Source organism: Epinephelus fuscoguttatus, linkage group LG21 (genome assembly GCF_011397635.1).
Source record: "Epinephelus fuscoguttatus linkage group LG21, E.fuscoguttatus.final_Chr_v1".
Lineage (NCBI taxonomy): Eukaryota > Metazoa > Chordata > Actinopteri > Perciformes > Serranidae > Epinephelus > Epinephelus fuscoguttatus.
The window spans coordinates 32135562-32151702 of record NC_064772.1 but is presented as its reverse complement, the minus strand read 5'-3'; the positions used below and the strand labels follow the sequence as shown (position 1 = coordinate 32151702).

Here is a 16141-nt window from a genome sequence, read left to right as displayed (position 1 = left end):
TTTATTTCACTCAAATGTGAAAAACTAGCTGTAAATATTAAAATCTGGAGTTATATAAGTCGGTGGTTATGACCCTACTACTCAATCACTCTCGTCATATGACCAGAGAGGGATTTATTTTCTTTTATTTTCAAGTACAAGTAAAAATATTCAGAAGTTTATGAGAAAAAATATAAAAAAAAATCAACTGAATTTTGTGCTCTGGAAATGCATTAGCTTCTCTCATATTCTTTGGGTTGTCTCTCAAATCCTCATATTCACCCTCAGACCCTGTTATGGCCCTGACCCACAGGTTGGGAAGCACAAGGTGTACTGTAGGCATAAATACAGGTTTCGTATATGCTACTGCTCCCTCTACCGATAATTCAAGAGCACAGCGGACAACTTGACTTTAGTGGCTGACAAACTGACCGCTGAGAGGAAAACCCAGTGGTGAATATGAGTGTGTTTTGTGTCTGGCACTTGCAGCTGTGTATGTACAGTATCATCTGGCTGACAAGGTCACTGATACGGCCTCAGAAAGTCTGTGGCGGCTTTTTCGGGCCGCCGGCCACAGTGCTTAATCTGGTTCTCATTTTGGGAGCCTGATGGAGCTGTTTGTTTTGGTGAGGGCGAGCAGAGTGCAGAGGAATGCTTTGTATTGGACACCGGGATGCTGGGCTGCGAACACACACACACACACACACACACACACACACACACACTCACAACCTCACAGTCTCACACACGCATACTGTTTAAGCTGACACCTCCAAATACCAGCAGCAGTGTCAGAGGTCAGCGGATGAGGGGGATGACAGGCAGGTGAATTATTTTCACCGCATTTTCCAACATAAAGGAGGTTTCTCGTCTTCTTTTTAACTCAAGTTATTTTTATTGTCTTTTGATTTGCGGTCATCTATCCAGTAAAAATTTAAAAACTTGATCCTAGTTTCCTAGAATATGTCGCATTTTTTAAGTGTTTTTTATCTTTGTAAATGACATAAAAATTAAATATGCTCTGGTTTTTGACTAAACAAGCATTTTAGAAATGTCACTTTGAGTTCTGGGAACATGGGTGTGTTTTTCATTATTTTCTGACATTTTAAAGACCAAATAATGAATTTATTCTTCAGAATAAATCAATAGATTATTCAGTAACAAAATAATTATTAATCGAAGCCCTAGGTGGCATTCTTTTTATTGCCTATCCATTTATGGAGGCAAAGAACTACCCAGTTCTTCCACTCTTTCATCCAAACACACCAGTGCTGCCAGCAATGTAGAACGCATCACTTCCTGTGCATTTTTCCCTGGAAACACCCACCTGGCACCAGGTGTTTAGAGCAACTAAATCTGTCATGTTTAAGTAAAACAGCCTCCTTCTTTTCCATCTAAACACTGTAAATTATTTCTCTAAAGTTTGTGTTAAAGCGCCGGTGCCATCTCTCCATCACCATGCCTGCATGCCGTCTCCTCTACGGTACACACAGTACAGACAGGCCACGGGTGAAGGAGCTGGTTTGGCTCCCCCTTTTTCAATCTCTCTGGGTGTCATCTGAGCAGGCGTGCCATCCCTTCTCTGTTCTCTCTCCCCATTGACAGCCATCTTTCCTCCAGTCCTCATTAGCGAGCCGTCCCACGCCTCGCCTCGTCTCACCTCGCCTCCCCTCCCCTCCCCTCTGGCCAAGCCACATGTACTAGATGCCGCCTTCCCCCCAGAGTGCCACAGCACTGGGCTCGAGACAAAGGGATGTGGGATGGTCTTAGTTAACGAGAAACACGATACTGGAAGAGGGGATCAGAAAAATAAGTACTCTAGCATAAGGCCCCTGTCCCAGCCCCTTCATAAGCCGCTTGAAGTCTATTGAGCATGAAAAGTTATTCTAGTATAACATCTAATGGTCTCCCTTCCCAGTGAAAGGAAGAGCGCCGGCTCAAGTGTCTTTTTTATTGCATCTTGAAGACAGTGTTGGAAAAAATGTATTATTGGAGGGAGGCTGTGAGTCCAGAATAAGCACGGGGGACGCAGATCTCGGTTGGAACATTAGTTAATGAAACGTTGCGTTCGCTGGCTGTTGGGTGTTTGGAGGGTGTTAAATGTTTCGACATGGCGTTGATACAGAAAAGATGCATGCTGGGGTGTCTCTCCGGAGCGTCTGGGATGTTTCTTCAAGCTGTTTCAGAGCTGCTCTGCAACCTGACTCTGGTTCTGTCTTTTGCCTCGGTCCCTCTTGGTTTTTCTGAATGAGACTGATGGCAGGCAGAGAGCAGACGTTTTCATAGTCCAGTCTTTGTTTTGCTATGGATGTGGAGGTGTTTGCAGTCCAAACAATAACATATGTTTCTATTTGCTGTGTCCTCCCACTTCCTTCTATTTCTCCTCTCTCAGGTCTCCAACTGGTTCGCCAATGCCAGGAGGCGACTGAAGAACACGGTGAGGCAGCCAGACCTGAGCTGGGCGCTCAGGATCAAACTCTACAACAAATATGTCCAGGGCAACGCAGAGAGGCTGAGCGTCAGCAGCGAGGACAGCTGCTCAGACGGTACGGCTCAACTGCAACTTCACAGCAACTCATCTCTCTTCCAAGAGGCAACTAAAAATTGGCAACTGTTCTGTCAGTATTTTCTTTATTTATTTAGCAACTTCTCATTTTATCTAAAACAGCAGTGTTATTTGATTTTTGTCTGTGGCCCTCAGGGCTGGGAATTGTTTCAGAAGTTACGAAAGCAGAAACCTTAAAGTGAAGCCGATACTGAAAGAGCCTTTCAATAGATGCCTTTTATTTCTACTTCATTCGTTACCCAGTATCTGAATAGAATTATCCAGTTACATAAAATGCCACCAGATGCCACAGATGTGTAGTATAGTCATACCTTTGTTTGGAATGTTTTGATGGCATCTCAGCACGCTGAACTGCCAACTCAAATACACTGCACTTGACTCCACCACACCACCGACTGTATGTGTTGTAGCTGCTGCAGTAGTGGGCCAATCACATGTTGTGTTAAATCAACGAACGCTTGTAGTGATCAGCTGTGAGCACAGTCATACAAATGCATACTGTTTTTTTCACCGGCTTCACTGGAGACATTTCGATATGACTTGGCACTGGGCTATTTCAGGTGATACCAAGGCCTCTAGTGACCCTTGACCTCTTTAGTTATTGTTTATTGTAATAAGGACCTAGGAAGTTTGGAGTTGTCAAATCCCAACGTTTTGTCACGACCCTTGGCGTCAGATATCGATGCTAAAGTCACTCTAGTGTCATTGACGCACTGAGCTTTCAGCTAATTCCAGTGTAAACTCATCCGTAGCCATACTCGTCGCTGGGAGCAGGTGACGTTGTATAAAGAGTGAGGACCTCCATGGAGGGAGGGAGGGAAGGGTGGTGTATGGGTCAAACAAAACTGTCACCCAGGACACTGCAGTTTGTATCCTGCGTGAAAATGAAAGTCAATGTTTTAACATAATGTTGCGCAATTTGTGTACGGTCTATGTGCACTGACATCACTCAGGTAATGTTATGTTATATTATGTAACAGACTTATTTTAATCTAAATCAAGATCTTTTTTAAAACCTAACCAAGTAGTTTTGTTGCCTAAACCTAACCACCACCGTTTCACAACATTAATCACGTGATATAATGTGTGTTTAGCTGTGCGTTGCATAGAGATGCTAAAGGGTGTCATGTGTGTCACTGTCAGACACAGGGTACGTGACAAAGTGTCAGTATTCAATTTATAAAACAATGCATAGGATCCATACTAAAAATGTACGTACAGACAAAAGCCAAAAATGGAGTGCACCAAGAATATTCAACAATTTCTACAATCATGCTTCCACTTCATCGTCTGCGTCGCCAATTTCCCGTCTCCAAAATGTTGGTAAGCATGAGTTAAAGTTTCTCCCATCAAGTCTGTTTTCATAGATCATAACTTTTGCATGGAAAGTGGCGTACGCCTCTTTCAGGCCTCGTTTTGTGCGTACGCAGTGTTTATAAATGAGACTTCTGGGAACAAGAACGGGTTGGTTCTTTAGACGAAAGCAAAAGCTACATTAACATCCTTCAATCTACATCTGAATCTCCATCATCTAATTTGTTTGATATAGATCTACATCTTATAAGCATGGTGGAAAACTTTCCCATTTGCGTTCCTGCTCTGCCCATCAGTCTGATTAACAATCACTCAAAGATATAACATCCAAATGCACTTCTATCATAAACTGGTCACATACCCTGGTGTGAACCTGATGCTCTTTGTACAGAGTGACCGGGAGAATCTCCTTACATCATACTTCTTATGCCCCGAAATTGAAATCTAGCATTATGACATGAACTGAAGCCAAAGGCCAGGCCATCTCCCCGTCCGTGCTCGTCCTAAAGCGGGCTGATGCTATGCAGAGCCATGTTCTGGGTGTATATAAATGGCGAGTGTGTGACCCAGCCGAGAGACGCCGAGGCCGGCGGGCTGCGACACGCTGTCATTAAGACACCCCGCTGAGCCAACCTCTGTCTCCCAGCCTACAATTGAAAACGAGTAGCCGTGTATTTACAGCAACTGCCGTTCTCTACTCGCTGACAGCACTGAAAACATGGTCAGGAAACAAAAAAATACATAAAACATACATTCTCGCACAGTGAGAGGATGAACAGAAAGGAAGAGTGCTGTGGTGTCAGTGATCTCTAATTAAATTTTTTGAGGAGGAGAGGCTGAGCGTGTGGCTGAAGGAGGAATGTGCGCATGGTGTTTGCATTGTGTCCGCCACAGGCCACTGTACCACCGGAGGCTCTGTATATCTCCCTGACTCTTCTCCCTGTCACATTATGGTTATGAAGCTATCCGCAGCCTGCTCCCACTCCTGACCCATGCACTAAAAAGCCCTCCATTATGTTTGTAAGCCTATGCTTTTGTTCCAGAGGCTATTTATGGGGCCCGACCTGACCCCTCTGACTCGGCGTACATTCCTCTTACTGTCCTGAAATGGTCCTGCTTGTTCTATAGCGTACAGTAAAACAATCTGAGGGAGAAAATGCTGTTTTTTGCTTGATCTGAAGAGGACATGCTGTCATGTAGGTGTGAGCAAAGGAAGTTTCATTTTAAAAGATGGCAGACCCAGAGGTAAAAGGACACTGCCATGGGATGAGAATGAGTGGTCAGATTTATTATCGCCAAAGCACTCGCTAAACTCTACCTCAAACTGCACAGAGGTAGGGGAGCAAGTCCGCTACGTCCATGTGTTTCTGATATGTGGGAGCTGTAATTTTAATTTGGCCCAGACTGAATCAAAAGTCCAACCTGCCCAAATTACAAAATTACAGTCTTGGCAGGGACAGTATCTTGAGTGAACTTCTCACTGATTTCCCTCCTGCCAGAGGATATCTGGTTTTTCAGTACGGTGTTTTATCTTTCCCCCCCGTTTCTTTCATCAGGTAGGGACCTTTGCTTTAATTCAATCTCTTCGGGCTGCGGAGCACCCTGGAAATTATTTATTTCTGCAGGGGAATAGAGGGGCAATGTGGTCTTGATGGAGAGGAAATAGGCTACCATCCGTTATGGTTTGGTAATGCGTCTTAAGTCTCGGCTGGGCTTTCTGCTCTTGAGGCGATGCCAACAGGAGGGCAGGAGCGCCAGGTTGAAATCTCCCTGCCCTGGAATTTAGATTCAAGATTAGCTCAGAATAACCAGACTGTGAGTCAGTGGGGATGAACATGCAACGCACAGAAGTTAGAAAATCATTTAAACCAGAGTGTGTGTGATTGCTGCGCGCACTTAATGGGGAACGACAACCATTTTCTAAATTCATACTATTCCCACGGTTGAAGACAGTCCCTCTTCTCAAAACTAAAAATTCTAAAAGAAGAAAAAACAAAACATACACACCTTAAAACTCAAAGTGTAGCTTGGAACGCTACAGTAGAATAAAACTCATTTGGATGTAAGAAATAAAACAAACATCCTGTGGGTCCACAGAATCATTGTCTATGGAGCAGCTCCAGCTTTATACCTGGTGACATCACAAGTTTGAGACTTACATCTCTGGTTTCTGGCTGGTTTATGTAGCTCATGTTCATAAATATTGACTGAACTTTCCAAAGCCTTGGAAATAACACTTTGGAATTTTCAATTTAGGTGGCATTCCCTTTTTAATGTATAGACCGAATCACAGTGACGTCATGCTAACAGCAACACTCACCTTCGATTACACATCTTGCGGTTTATTCCAGCTGCAGAGATACATGAACTGGGCAAACTTGTTTTTCTCTGTTGTTCAGCTGTAAATGTAATATTTAAAGATATATAGGTATTATTATTATTATTATTATTTATTTATTTATTAGCTTCCAAATAAGTTCAGAAATAGCCGCCCACAGACGCCATAAGGGAGATATGATGAACCCACTGTCTTTGGTTTAACTTTACCCCCTGTTTGATGATCCAAGGTGGTTCGGTTGGTTTTAGAGTCGACTGATTTGCAGGATGTATGTTGAGTTGCAAGATGACGCTACAAACTGATTGTCTTAGCCGTCGCGCTCAAAAGAATGAAAACAAAAATCCCCAAATAAGCAGGCTTTTACAAAAAACAACATTGAAATCAACGGGGAATTAAATTACTTCATCAAACAATAAATACTAAGATGAACCAAAAACACAGTGGTTAAAGACTGTAACCCCGTAGTGTCTTCCACGCTCCACACTCCCTTCAGCACACCTGACTTTAATTAAAGGTTCCCAATATGCTAGTCAGGATCAGGTGGTGCATTAGAGTGACTCAAAAATAATAGGAAAATAGGACTTGCTAGAAATGGCTCTAACAGTAGTTACACTGGGTTGTCCCACCTATCTGATGTTTCAGCTGTGCTTATTTTATGTACTAATCTACTGGCACGGAAGCTAAACAATGTTCTGATGTAGGTAGGGGCTGTAGCAGAATGTATTTTAGCGACCTAAAAAGACTCACCTAAAAAAAATTACACTACGTCAAATTTATACTGTATTTGGAATATTTTTTCCTGCTTTACCAGAAACACTTAGCAATTGAGGCAGCGGTAGACCAGCAACTACCATGTTATGTTAAGTAAAATTGAGGGATACACGATAATATCGACATGTTATTGGTATCAGCCGATATCAGCTTTAAAGTGAACTATTACAATCGGTCAACGTGTTTTTTCTTAATTTACACAATGAATAAATATAACGCACATTGAAAAGTATTGTATTTCATGTCTCCATCTGCTGGTGGTCCGTCACGATGAGAATATGCATGTATAATATGATGTTAATTCACTACAGAAGAGACTTGATGATCACTAAAATTAGGTGGGGAAAAAAGTGGATATATTGATACTGGTATTGGTTATCGATCAAATGAGATGTGACATACCGGCATATCTGCTGTCAGCAAAAAATCCAACATCTGCATCCCTATTGAAATGACTGGTTTATGTCAGTGGAGACTGGTGGCTTTAAGATAAAGGCTGTCTGACGACAAGGTAAAGCCTTGAAAATATTCTCAAAATAAAATACACTTAAGCTGATACTGATTTTTTCAGGCGGGCCTTTTTTGGGCGGACTATATCTAGGTGCTGTTTTATAAATACAGTGGGGCTAAAAGGGCCTCGACTGGCGTTAATGTTTTGCATAATAATAATCAGGGTTTATGAATTTAGCAAAAGAATAGAAAAATAAATAAAAAGCGGGGAACTGCATTATGGATTTTACACATTAAAAACTACAAGATTATGGCGTAAAGGCGAAACAAAACTAAAAAAAAATGTATTATTCAAATTTTGAAAATATGGACTTGTGGTTCTTCGCCGATTTTCTTCAATTAGAAAACCGTACATGTCACTGTTACAAGCTTATGTGAAGTTAATCAGTGTGCAAAAATGAGCATTTTAAAACCTGAGCGGAGTTCTGATATAAATACAATGTGTGTCTGTAGAGGCTAATTTAACTGTTAAAATGAGCATTATTATAACACTTATCAGTAAATAGAAGCATTCACCTGTCTATAAATAATTACACATGATTTGACATATAGATACAAAGGTTTTTTAAGGTAAGCACAAAAAGATGAACACAGGAAGAAGTATGCAGGACAATATGTGAGCAGTGAAATGAATGAAGATAGTTCTAATTGCTTTGAAAAAATGTATTTCTGTAACAAATCCAATTTTTTCTGATTTTGTCCCTTGATGGTGTAGATGGGGACAACCCTCAGAGGACACAGAACGGACCCCAGGAGCTCAACAAGCCCATGTACCAGAGCGTGATCAAGAAGGAGGGCTCCTCTATGGTGGGCATGGCCATGGGTATGGGCATGGGCGCGGGGCTGCGCTCGGCCGCCTCACTGGCCGAGGACTACGTGTCTCCGCCCAAGTACAAAAGTAGCCTGCTGCACCGCTACCTGAATGACTCGCTGCGCCACGTCATGGTGGCCAACGCCGTCATGGATGCTCGCAAGAGGAACCACTCCGGCTCCTTCAGCTCCAACGAGTACGACGACGAGCTGCTCTCGCCGTCCTCCTCTGAGGCTGAGGCGAACTTTGTTTATCGGGCTGGTAAGGAGCCACATTTCTTGCATTCTTTCCCTTCAAGAGTCTCGCTCACACACGACATCCTTCACTTTTGTTCTTTTTTTGTCCCCTCCATCTGCACATTTTGTTTTAATTCCTGCAGCTGGTCCATTATTTCTGTATTACACTGCGGCTGCTTGCTCTCACTCTGCTCCTCAGTGTGATGTTACCGAATGTGTTTCTTATGACCCCTGACATGGAGATGCAGCAGAGAGGGCCCCGAGCCTTTTAAAAACAAAAGTTCTAATAGATTTAATCGAGGTCCAGTGTGTCCAAAACCCTCCAACACACATATATCACACATAGCAGAGGAGCCCATGTACTGTCACTTCACACTCTAACACAAGAAGACTGGCTGTCTCTCACCCACTGCAGCCGAGCACAGAAGGAATTCCCCCCAGCCAGCTCCTCTGACCAGGCTTTAGCAGGCCAGACACAACAAGGCCATGTGGAACATGCTCACTTTCAGACTACTGTTTGGCATGCCTTTGATCCTGCCATGAGGTCCTGCTGAGAGAGCAGGGACAAGGCAAATGGGCCGTGTGTTTGTGTGTTGGCAGACTGCGTGTGTGTCTGTGTGTGTGAGCGTACATTTCTTATTATAGGCAGAGAATAATACCTTCAAAAAGTCTTAGGTCATGTGATACAAAGTTTAATCTCTTAATTCAGGACGCTGGTAGTTTACATTATTGCTGCTGATGTTCTCGTCTTCAGCCGCACATTGCTTCTGTCACAAAAGGTCATTTTCTGTCATTAATTTTTCTGCAGGATGAAAAACACATTCCAGAGTGAGATAAAACCAGATGAAGTGGGTTTTTTTTGGTTTTGTAAACGCCACAGCTTTATTGTGCCTTTTTCCTTGGATGTGTCTTTGCACAGTGTGTTCTGTTTCTGGGTTCTGACACCTACTGGAAGGAAATAATCCCTTAAAAAAATGTCGACTTACGGACTTTATTACAAGCACGTGTTTTTATTTAGGGCATCTTTGTTGTGCAGCAGAGCACGTCGAACTCGACTCTACATTGTGAGCTTTTTCAGAATTAATGACAACCAACTAAAGATAAAAAAATATATGGCACAACTTGAAAAAGTAGATGTAGACAGAAATGAATGAGATGTAATCACTGCGAAATGTAGAAGAATTTAGTGGAATCAACAAATAGTTTATCTTTATTTTAAATTTATTTTCTAATAAAATGACTGTAGATGAGCAGAATGAAATGTTGAGAAGCATCATAATTAAATGGTAGAATTCCCAGCATGCACTGTCTTTCCAGGGACACTATTTGTAACTGAAGAAACAAACCCTGACGCGTCCTGTTTGTTAGCAAAGTAACTGATAGCTTCACATGTTGTCTTTGTGTCAGGCAGCAGGGAAACTTGTGTTTTTTAACTTGAACCAGATTAAAATGTTTTACAGTGATGTAATTGACGCTGATCTCCGCCTAATTGTGAATGTAGTGTCACGACCTTGCAAATCACAAAACTCTTTCTTCAGCTCACAACTCGTCTAAGCTGCGAACAATCATGGTCAGATCTGTCCAAGTCCTCCTTCAGCTGAGAACACTGGGTCTTTGTTCACAACCTATAGTGATGTTTTCACTTTCTGTTGAGCATGGATAGGGCCGGGAGGGGGGCGGATTTGAAGGTGTAGGTGATGGAGTGACGGAGGAGGAGGATGGGGGCTTTGTGCGGGGAAGAGCAGATTTTATTGTGTTTCATTCGGAGCTCCTCTTCAGGACAAATGTGTTTCATATTATCTGAGCGTGAAGGAGGGTGGGGGCGGGTGTGGGGTTTGTATGAAATGCATCAGCGGCGGCGACGGTTACAGTCCTCCTGATCGAAGAACTTGAAACCCTGTGACCTGAACAAGCATCGGGCTTTTTCACATTGAGGCACCTGCTGGGACTCACAGATGGAGAAAGAGAGAAAGAGATGGATAGACCAAGTGAGACTTATAACTCCCTCTCTACCAGATTTTAATAAGAGAAATCCCCAAAAAAGGATTAATTCACCTGGCTGGCCTGCTGTTTTTAATAGAGAGTAACTATTTTATCTCTATGGTTAATATAATTTCTTGGCGCTGACGTCTCCCTCTTGGATTTCTCGGGCTCTGGCACTTTTACAGAAGTGTTACTCTGTTACATGCAAGAGAAGCTTTTGAGTCCACACATGGAAAGTTCTCCGAGGCGGTGTTGACTCATGGGACCGAACACCTGCTGGGGCCCTCTGCGATGCGATCGCCCAGTTGAACAAACGAAACAAAAGAGAGGTCAAGAAAATGAAATTTTAATTCCACATCTGATCTCACCGACGCAGACAGAGCAAATGAAAGAGGGAGGCAGAGAGGAATGATTTTAAGCTCTGGTTTGCATCATTTCCTCGGTAGTTTTCTCTCCTGTGGCTGCACATTCCAGATATTTTTGTAGTGAATGCATTCCTCTTTTACAAATACTTTTATTGTGTTTTTATAATAAGAGAAAAATGTTTCCCTGAGTAGCATATTTCACATAAATCGCAACTTATATAGTAAAACAGAGGAAAAAAAGAGAGAATAAATCAGATTTAAGCTCTGAATGTTCCCCCTCTGTGGACAATGACAAAATGTCTGACATTTTCAGTAAGTAGGGAGGAAAAGAATTTCAAGTTGAGAGAAAGAGCACAAACGGTGTCTCTTGGCACATTCTTTTGACAAATCCATTCCTGCAAAGCCATTTGGATTGGTCAAAGCAGAAGTGGTGTGCCTGGCAACCATCATCCCATTGGCTAAAAGTCCATTAATGGGCCGGTTGGCTGTTGTGGCCGCAGCCTGAGCCCACAGTGTTATCTGTGACTACAGAGGGCAGTCAGACGTGGCAGGAGATGGAGAGTGTAGATTTACCCCAGTGGAAAACTACACTTCTGCTGGCTTGAAAGGGCTAACACACTTGCACACACACACACACACACACACACACAGTCATGTACCACTCACAGGCCTCATACAAGCACACACACACATCCAGTACAAACACCCACATGCACACACACACCTACAGGCCAAAGCCTGTGGGGAATTTCATTGAACACAAGGAGCAGTAGAATTCCATCACACATGCCAGGGGTTTCATGCCAAATTACCCTTTAATGGGATATTAAATGGCAGGAATCTGGCTCAATGTTTTTCTTCTCCCCCCGTACCAGATTTCGCCCCGTCCGATATCATATAGATCATTATACGCCAAATAGCTCCCAACGTTTCTGCGGACGGAGACGGAGAGATCTCGGTCAGACATTTTACACGAGGTTGACACTGGTACATTTTCTCAGGTTCTCTCCTTTATGGACTCTGGTTACAGCTGAGTACAGGAGCCTGATGGTGAACGTAGAGCGCTTGCCAATGCTTCTATTGATGTGGAAAAGTACCGATAGCTGAGAGCGAGTCAGTGGCCACCAGCAAGTTTCCAATAATTTGATTTTCATGTGCCTCTTTCGAGAGTGCATTTATTGAATTAAGATAATGGACATTTTTCTGAGTCCGCAGCAGAGTGGCTCTGTGAGCTAAATGCTGATGTTGGCATGCTGGAGTGCTCCGAATGAAAATGCTAACATGCTGATGTTTAACAGATAATATTTACCCTCTTAGTTTGGGATGCTAACATTTGCTAATTAGCACTGAACACAATGCGCACATGAGAATTGTGTCATTTTATTGGACACATTCTGATCTTATGTAAGTCAGTAAAATTTATTTATAAAGTGCTTTTCGCAGACAAAGGTCACAAAGTGCTTCACAAGGGCAACTATGTGTACCAAATTTAATTGCAGTCCATCTGATAGTTGTCAAAACACTTCACTCAGAACCACAAATGTAAACTCATGGTGGCGCTACGTTAAAAAATCATGCTTCTAGTGCAGCTAAAACGTATTTTAAGAGGGTCCTGTACAGCAGTAATAGCTAAATGCTAATGCATGCTAATGTACTTTGAATGTTAATGCCCAAAAACTTATATTTAGGGACTGTTTTTTATTTATGAGAGGGGACGGGGTGGTGCATCACAGGGGAGGCATTTTCCCAAAAATTTTAAGCACTGGGGAGGGATTTATATTTTTTATTTTGGCTCAGGGGAGGGACATAAAACTTTTATATATATTTTAAATACCCTCTGAACCCCTAAATTCACTGGCAGGTTTTAAAGGCATGTTTTCTTTTAATAGAAACCACCAAAGTTCCACCATTCATCATAGCCAGAAATTGTGAGCAGAAGTTGTCGTCAGATTTTTTAATTTTCTGACAGTCCTTGAACAAATCATGTGCGACGAACGCCTTCCTTCAAGAAACACAATCAAATGTAAAATTTAAGATACTAATATTTTATCGAATCATTTTATTTGTGCTGTCTCATTCAAAATTTCGCCAAAAACACAATTTGCACAAACCAGATCCTGTAAAATAAATAAATAAATTCTGCACTCTGCATGCATGACAACAGTGAAAAACTGAGGCTTTTGTTTTCAACCTAAAACTTAATTAAGCATGCTAGTGGTTTGATAGCCTCTTTGCTAATTAGAACTACACACAAAACACAGCTAAGGGAATCAGTTTTGCACTGACCTGATGATGCGGCTGAATGAAAAGATAAGGGATTCCCAAACTTACTAAAATAATTCCAAAGGGAGCACAAATCTGTCTGCTATGGCTAAAAAATAAAATTTGTCTTTTACTGCTGTTTATTACGTACTGCATCAATCAGAGATTCTTGGTCGTAAAAATCACCTCACCTTTATTTTAAAGCACTAGCGTGACTTACTTCTCGGTCACGTGCCGTTCAACATGTAGTTTTCTTAGAAATACGTTCAACGAAAACACCAGTGTTTGACGGCAGCCGCTGAGATCCTAAGGGCCTTTTTAGAATTAGGTCACAGTGAGCGCCAGACAGTTATTGAATCCTGGAGAGTTTAGTGGCACTTAAGGAGCTCTGGAGTCGTCCAGGTGAATGGAAGAAAAGTAATCTTAATGTGGAAAAAAAAAAAAGACTGTTTGGATTTCTTGTCTTGAGGTAGAAAGATGTGATGGTTGTTCCTGATAAAAAGAGATTTCTATCACGGTTTTTCTGACTAATAAGATACACTTAACTGGATTTCCTTTACCATTAATGTCTCTCGTGTTTCCTCTCCAAAGAGAAGCCCCACAGTGATGATTTATACAGCAGTGTTGTTGAGGGATGGTGGCTGTTATGTCTGATTAAAGACTCCAATGTCAAGTTTGCTGACTGATGAATGGTGGTGTAATTTACTGTCGGCCGCAGAGCAACAGGAAAGACAATGCTCAACGCGGGGCGGCTCTGTGACAATGAGCCACTCCCAGACAGTGATGGATGAGGACTCCTCATCTTAGGAATCCAGAGATGTGGATAGACTGGCTACGATTTGCTCTTTCCACAGTTTCATAGGAAAGGAGAAAGGGAAGACAGAGAGAGGAGGGGGTTGGGGATGTTGTTCCAAGACAGCGGCTTTCGCCAAGACTCACTGGGTTCAGGTTGGGCTTTAGGAATCAGTGTGGAAGGGATGAGAGGAGGGAGAGGGAGGCACTTGTTCCATCCAGATCTAGAGTTGAGTTTCTCCAGCAGCGGCCTGTTGGGAGAAGAAAGACAGCGCGGTGGCAGTGACTAAGAGACACAGAGACCGTGGTTGGAAGAAATGAGAGTGTGTGTGTGTGTGTGTGTGTGTGTGTGTGTGTGTGTGTGTGTGGTTGTATTCCTTCTCACAAAGATATGGAGAAGAGGGAAATCTGTCGGAGTGAGGACAGCTGACCAGGCCTCGCTTTATTAAGGGGCTGTTTTCGGAATAGGACTTGGATTTAAGGGTTGGACTGAAATGACATTTAAACTGAGGCCAGGGTAAAGCTCACGTTCATATTTCTCATAGTTTGTTCATATTTTTGCACTTACACCAAGTGGTGTCTGGCCATGTAGATTTTCTAGTTTTACTTTTAATATCCGCCTCTGAAATGTCTGCCACTGACTGAGGTGATTTGAATTTTATTTGTGCTCCTCGGAGTATTTAAAATTTTCATATTAAAACTCTACAGCAAGATGTCTTTCCAAAACCCCATGTCCCTGTTATGCTGGATTATCCAGAGACCTTACTGCCAGCTGTTTTCTCTGGTAGAAGACTAGTTGAAATTGGGAACATTTTAAAACTTAATTTTGAATGGTGTATTCTCATGTTTTGAAAGAAACTGAATCATCAGTTTTGAGGTTACTGTGCAGATTTGCAGTAACCTATTGAACTTTTAATATAGAGTATGCTAAATGGTTTCTTCCATATGTATGTTGGCCTGAATTATTTTTGTAGGAACAAACACACATGACATCATGCTGTGTTTTTTTATTTCTTGCAGTTCCCTGAAGTATTGCATGTGATAACCTTTCCGTGCAGACGAGTCATTATGGCGGATTTATTGTAGATATTTCCTGTTTTTTCTCCTGTTTTGGCACATTTCAAAATGTGATATGACAATCTAATTTTGCGGTGAAATGCTATTTAAAATAATGCACTGTGGAAAAATGAAAATTAAATCTTGTGGCAGGCTTTGTAACAGAGCAAAGGGACATTGTTTCTAGAAAGCAAGTTAATTTTTTTTTTGGCAGATGCCATGCTTTCAATGCCGTGAGCACCACAATCCCAGTCATCTCAGTGGTAAAGGTGGAGGAGAGGGAGGTAACTAAAATATCTGAGTGGCTACATATTACTAGGGGTATGGTAGAAATTTGAGTGAACTGACCCTTTAAACTCAGGCTAGAAACAAATATGCACAGATGCTCCCACCAATGTTTTACAGTTAAGACATGCTCATGCATCAAAATAAGAGCCTCACATAACATCACATGACATAGGCTTCTCTTAACCCTCTAAAACCTAGAGTGATGTCACTTTTCTTGTGCTGCTTTCATCCGCCTTTAGCAAGTGTTTAAACCTTTGGAGTATCAGAAAATGCTGCTACCTGGTGCGTCTTGCACTGCCGCTAAAGGTCACTGAGGGTCACTGCCCAAGCTTCAGTATTTGATGGGTTGGGAGTGATTCCACACAAACCCAAAAAGTTAATTGTCTTATTTTGCCTGTGACTCTCACAACCCTGCGCCGTATTTTGCACTACAAATGTAGCCAGTAGAAAGATAGATTCTGCAGCACATTGTCTTTAATGTTGCCAAAATATAATAAAAATACCGGGGCTGTCAAAGGTAATGCGTTAATAACAAGTTAACACAAATTCCTTTTAACGGCACTAGTTTTTTTGATGCGCGATTAGTGCACGTACCTTCTGTAATTTTGACCCTCGGCCCACCCATGTCAGAAATCAGGAAGCGATGCAGCAGCAACACTATGGATGGTAGGCAGAAACAAACCTGTGTGAACAGAGATGGATAAAGAAAGGCACCTTTTGAACGGCAAGCTCAGCTTCAAAGCTCGGCCACATGATTCTCTCTGCAAGACCAAAGTTATTTGCATTTCCTGTCGATGTAAATTGAGTTAGAGACCGAGTAAGTTGAGCTGCTTAAAAAAAACAGGAGATGTTTATTTAACATTTCCAAGT

General features: G+C 42.1%; 1 protein-coding gene across 5 annotated transcripts in view; it reads left to right on the top strand.

Moving 5' to 3' along the window:
* Window positions 1-16141, top strand: part of mkxa (mohawk homeobox a) — a 36508-nt gene that overhangs the window by 8809 nt on the left and 11558 nt on the right. For 3 of the 5 annotated variants that reach the window (XM_049564757.1, XM_049564759.1, XM_049564758.1), the window contains 2 exons: window positions 2372-2597; window positions 8194-8550. In XM_049564757.1, coding sequence (XP_049420714.1) covers window positions 2372-2597; window positions 8194-8550 — 583 coding nt within the window. The remainder of the gene's footprint in view (window positions 1-2371; window positions 2598-8193; window positions 8551-16141) is intronic. The other 2 variants (XM_049564761.1, XM_049564760.1) reach the window with 1 other exon arrangement.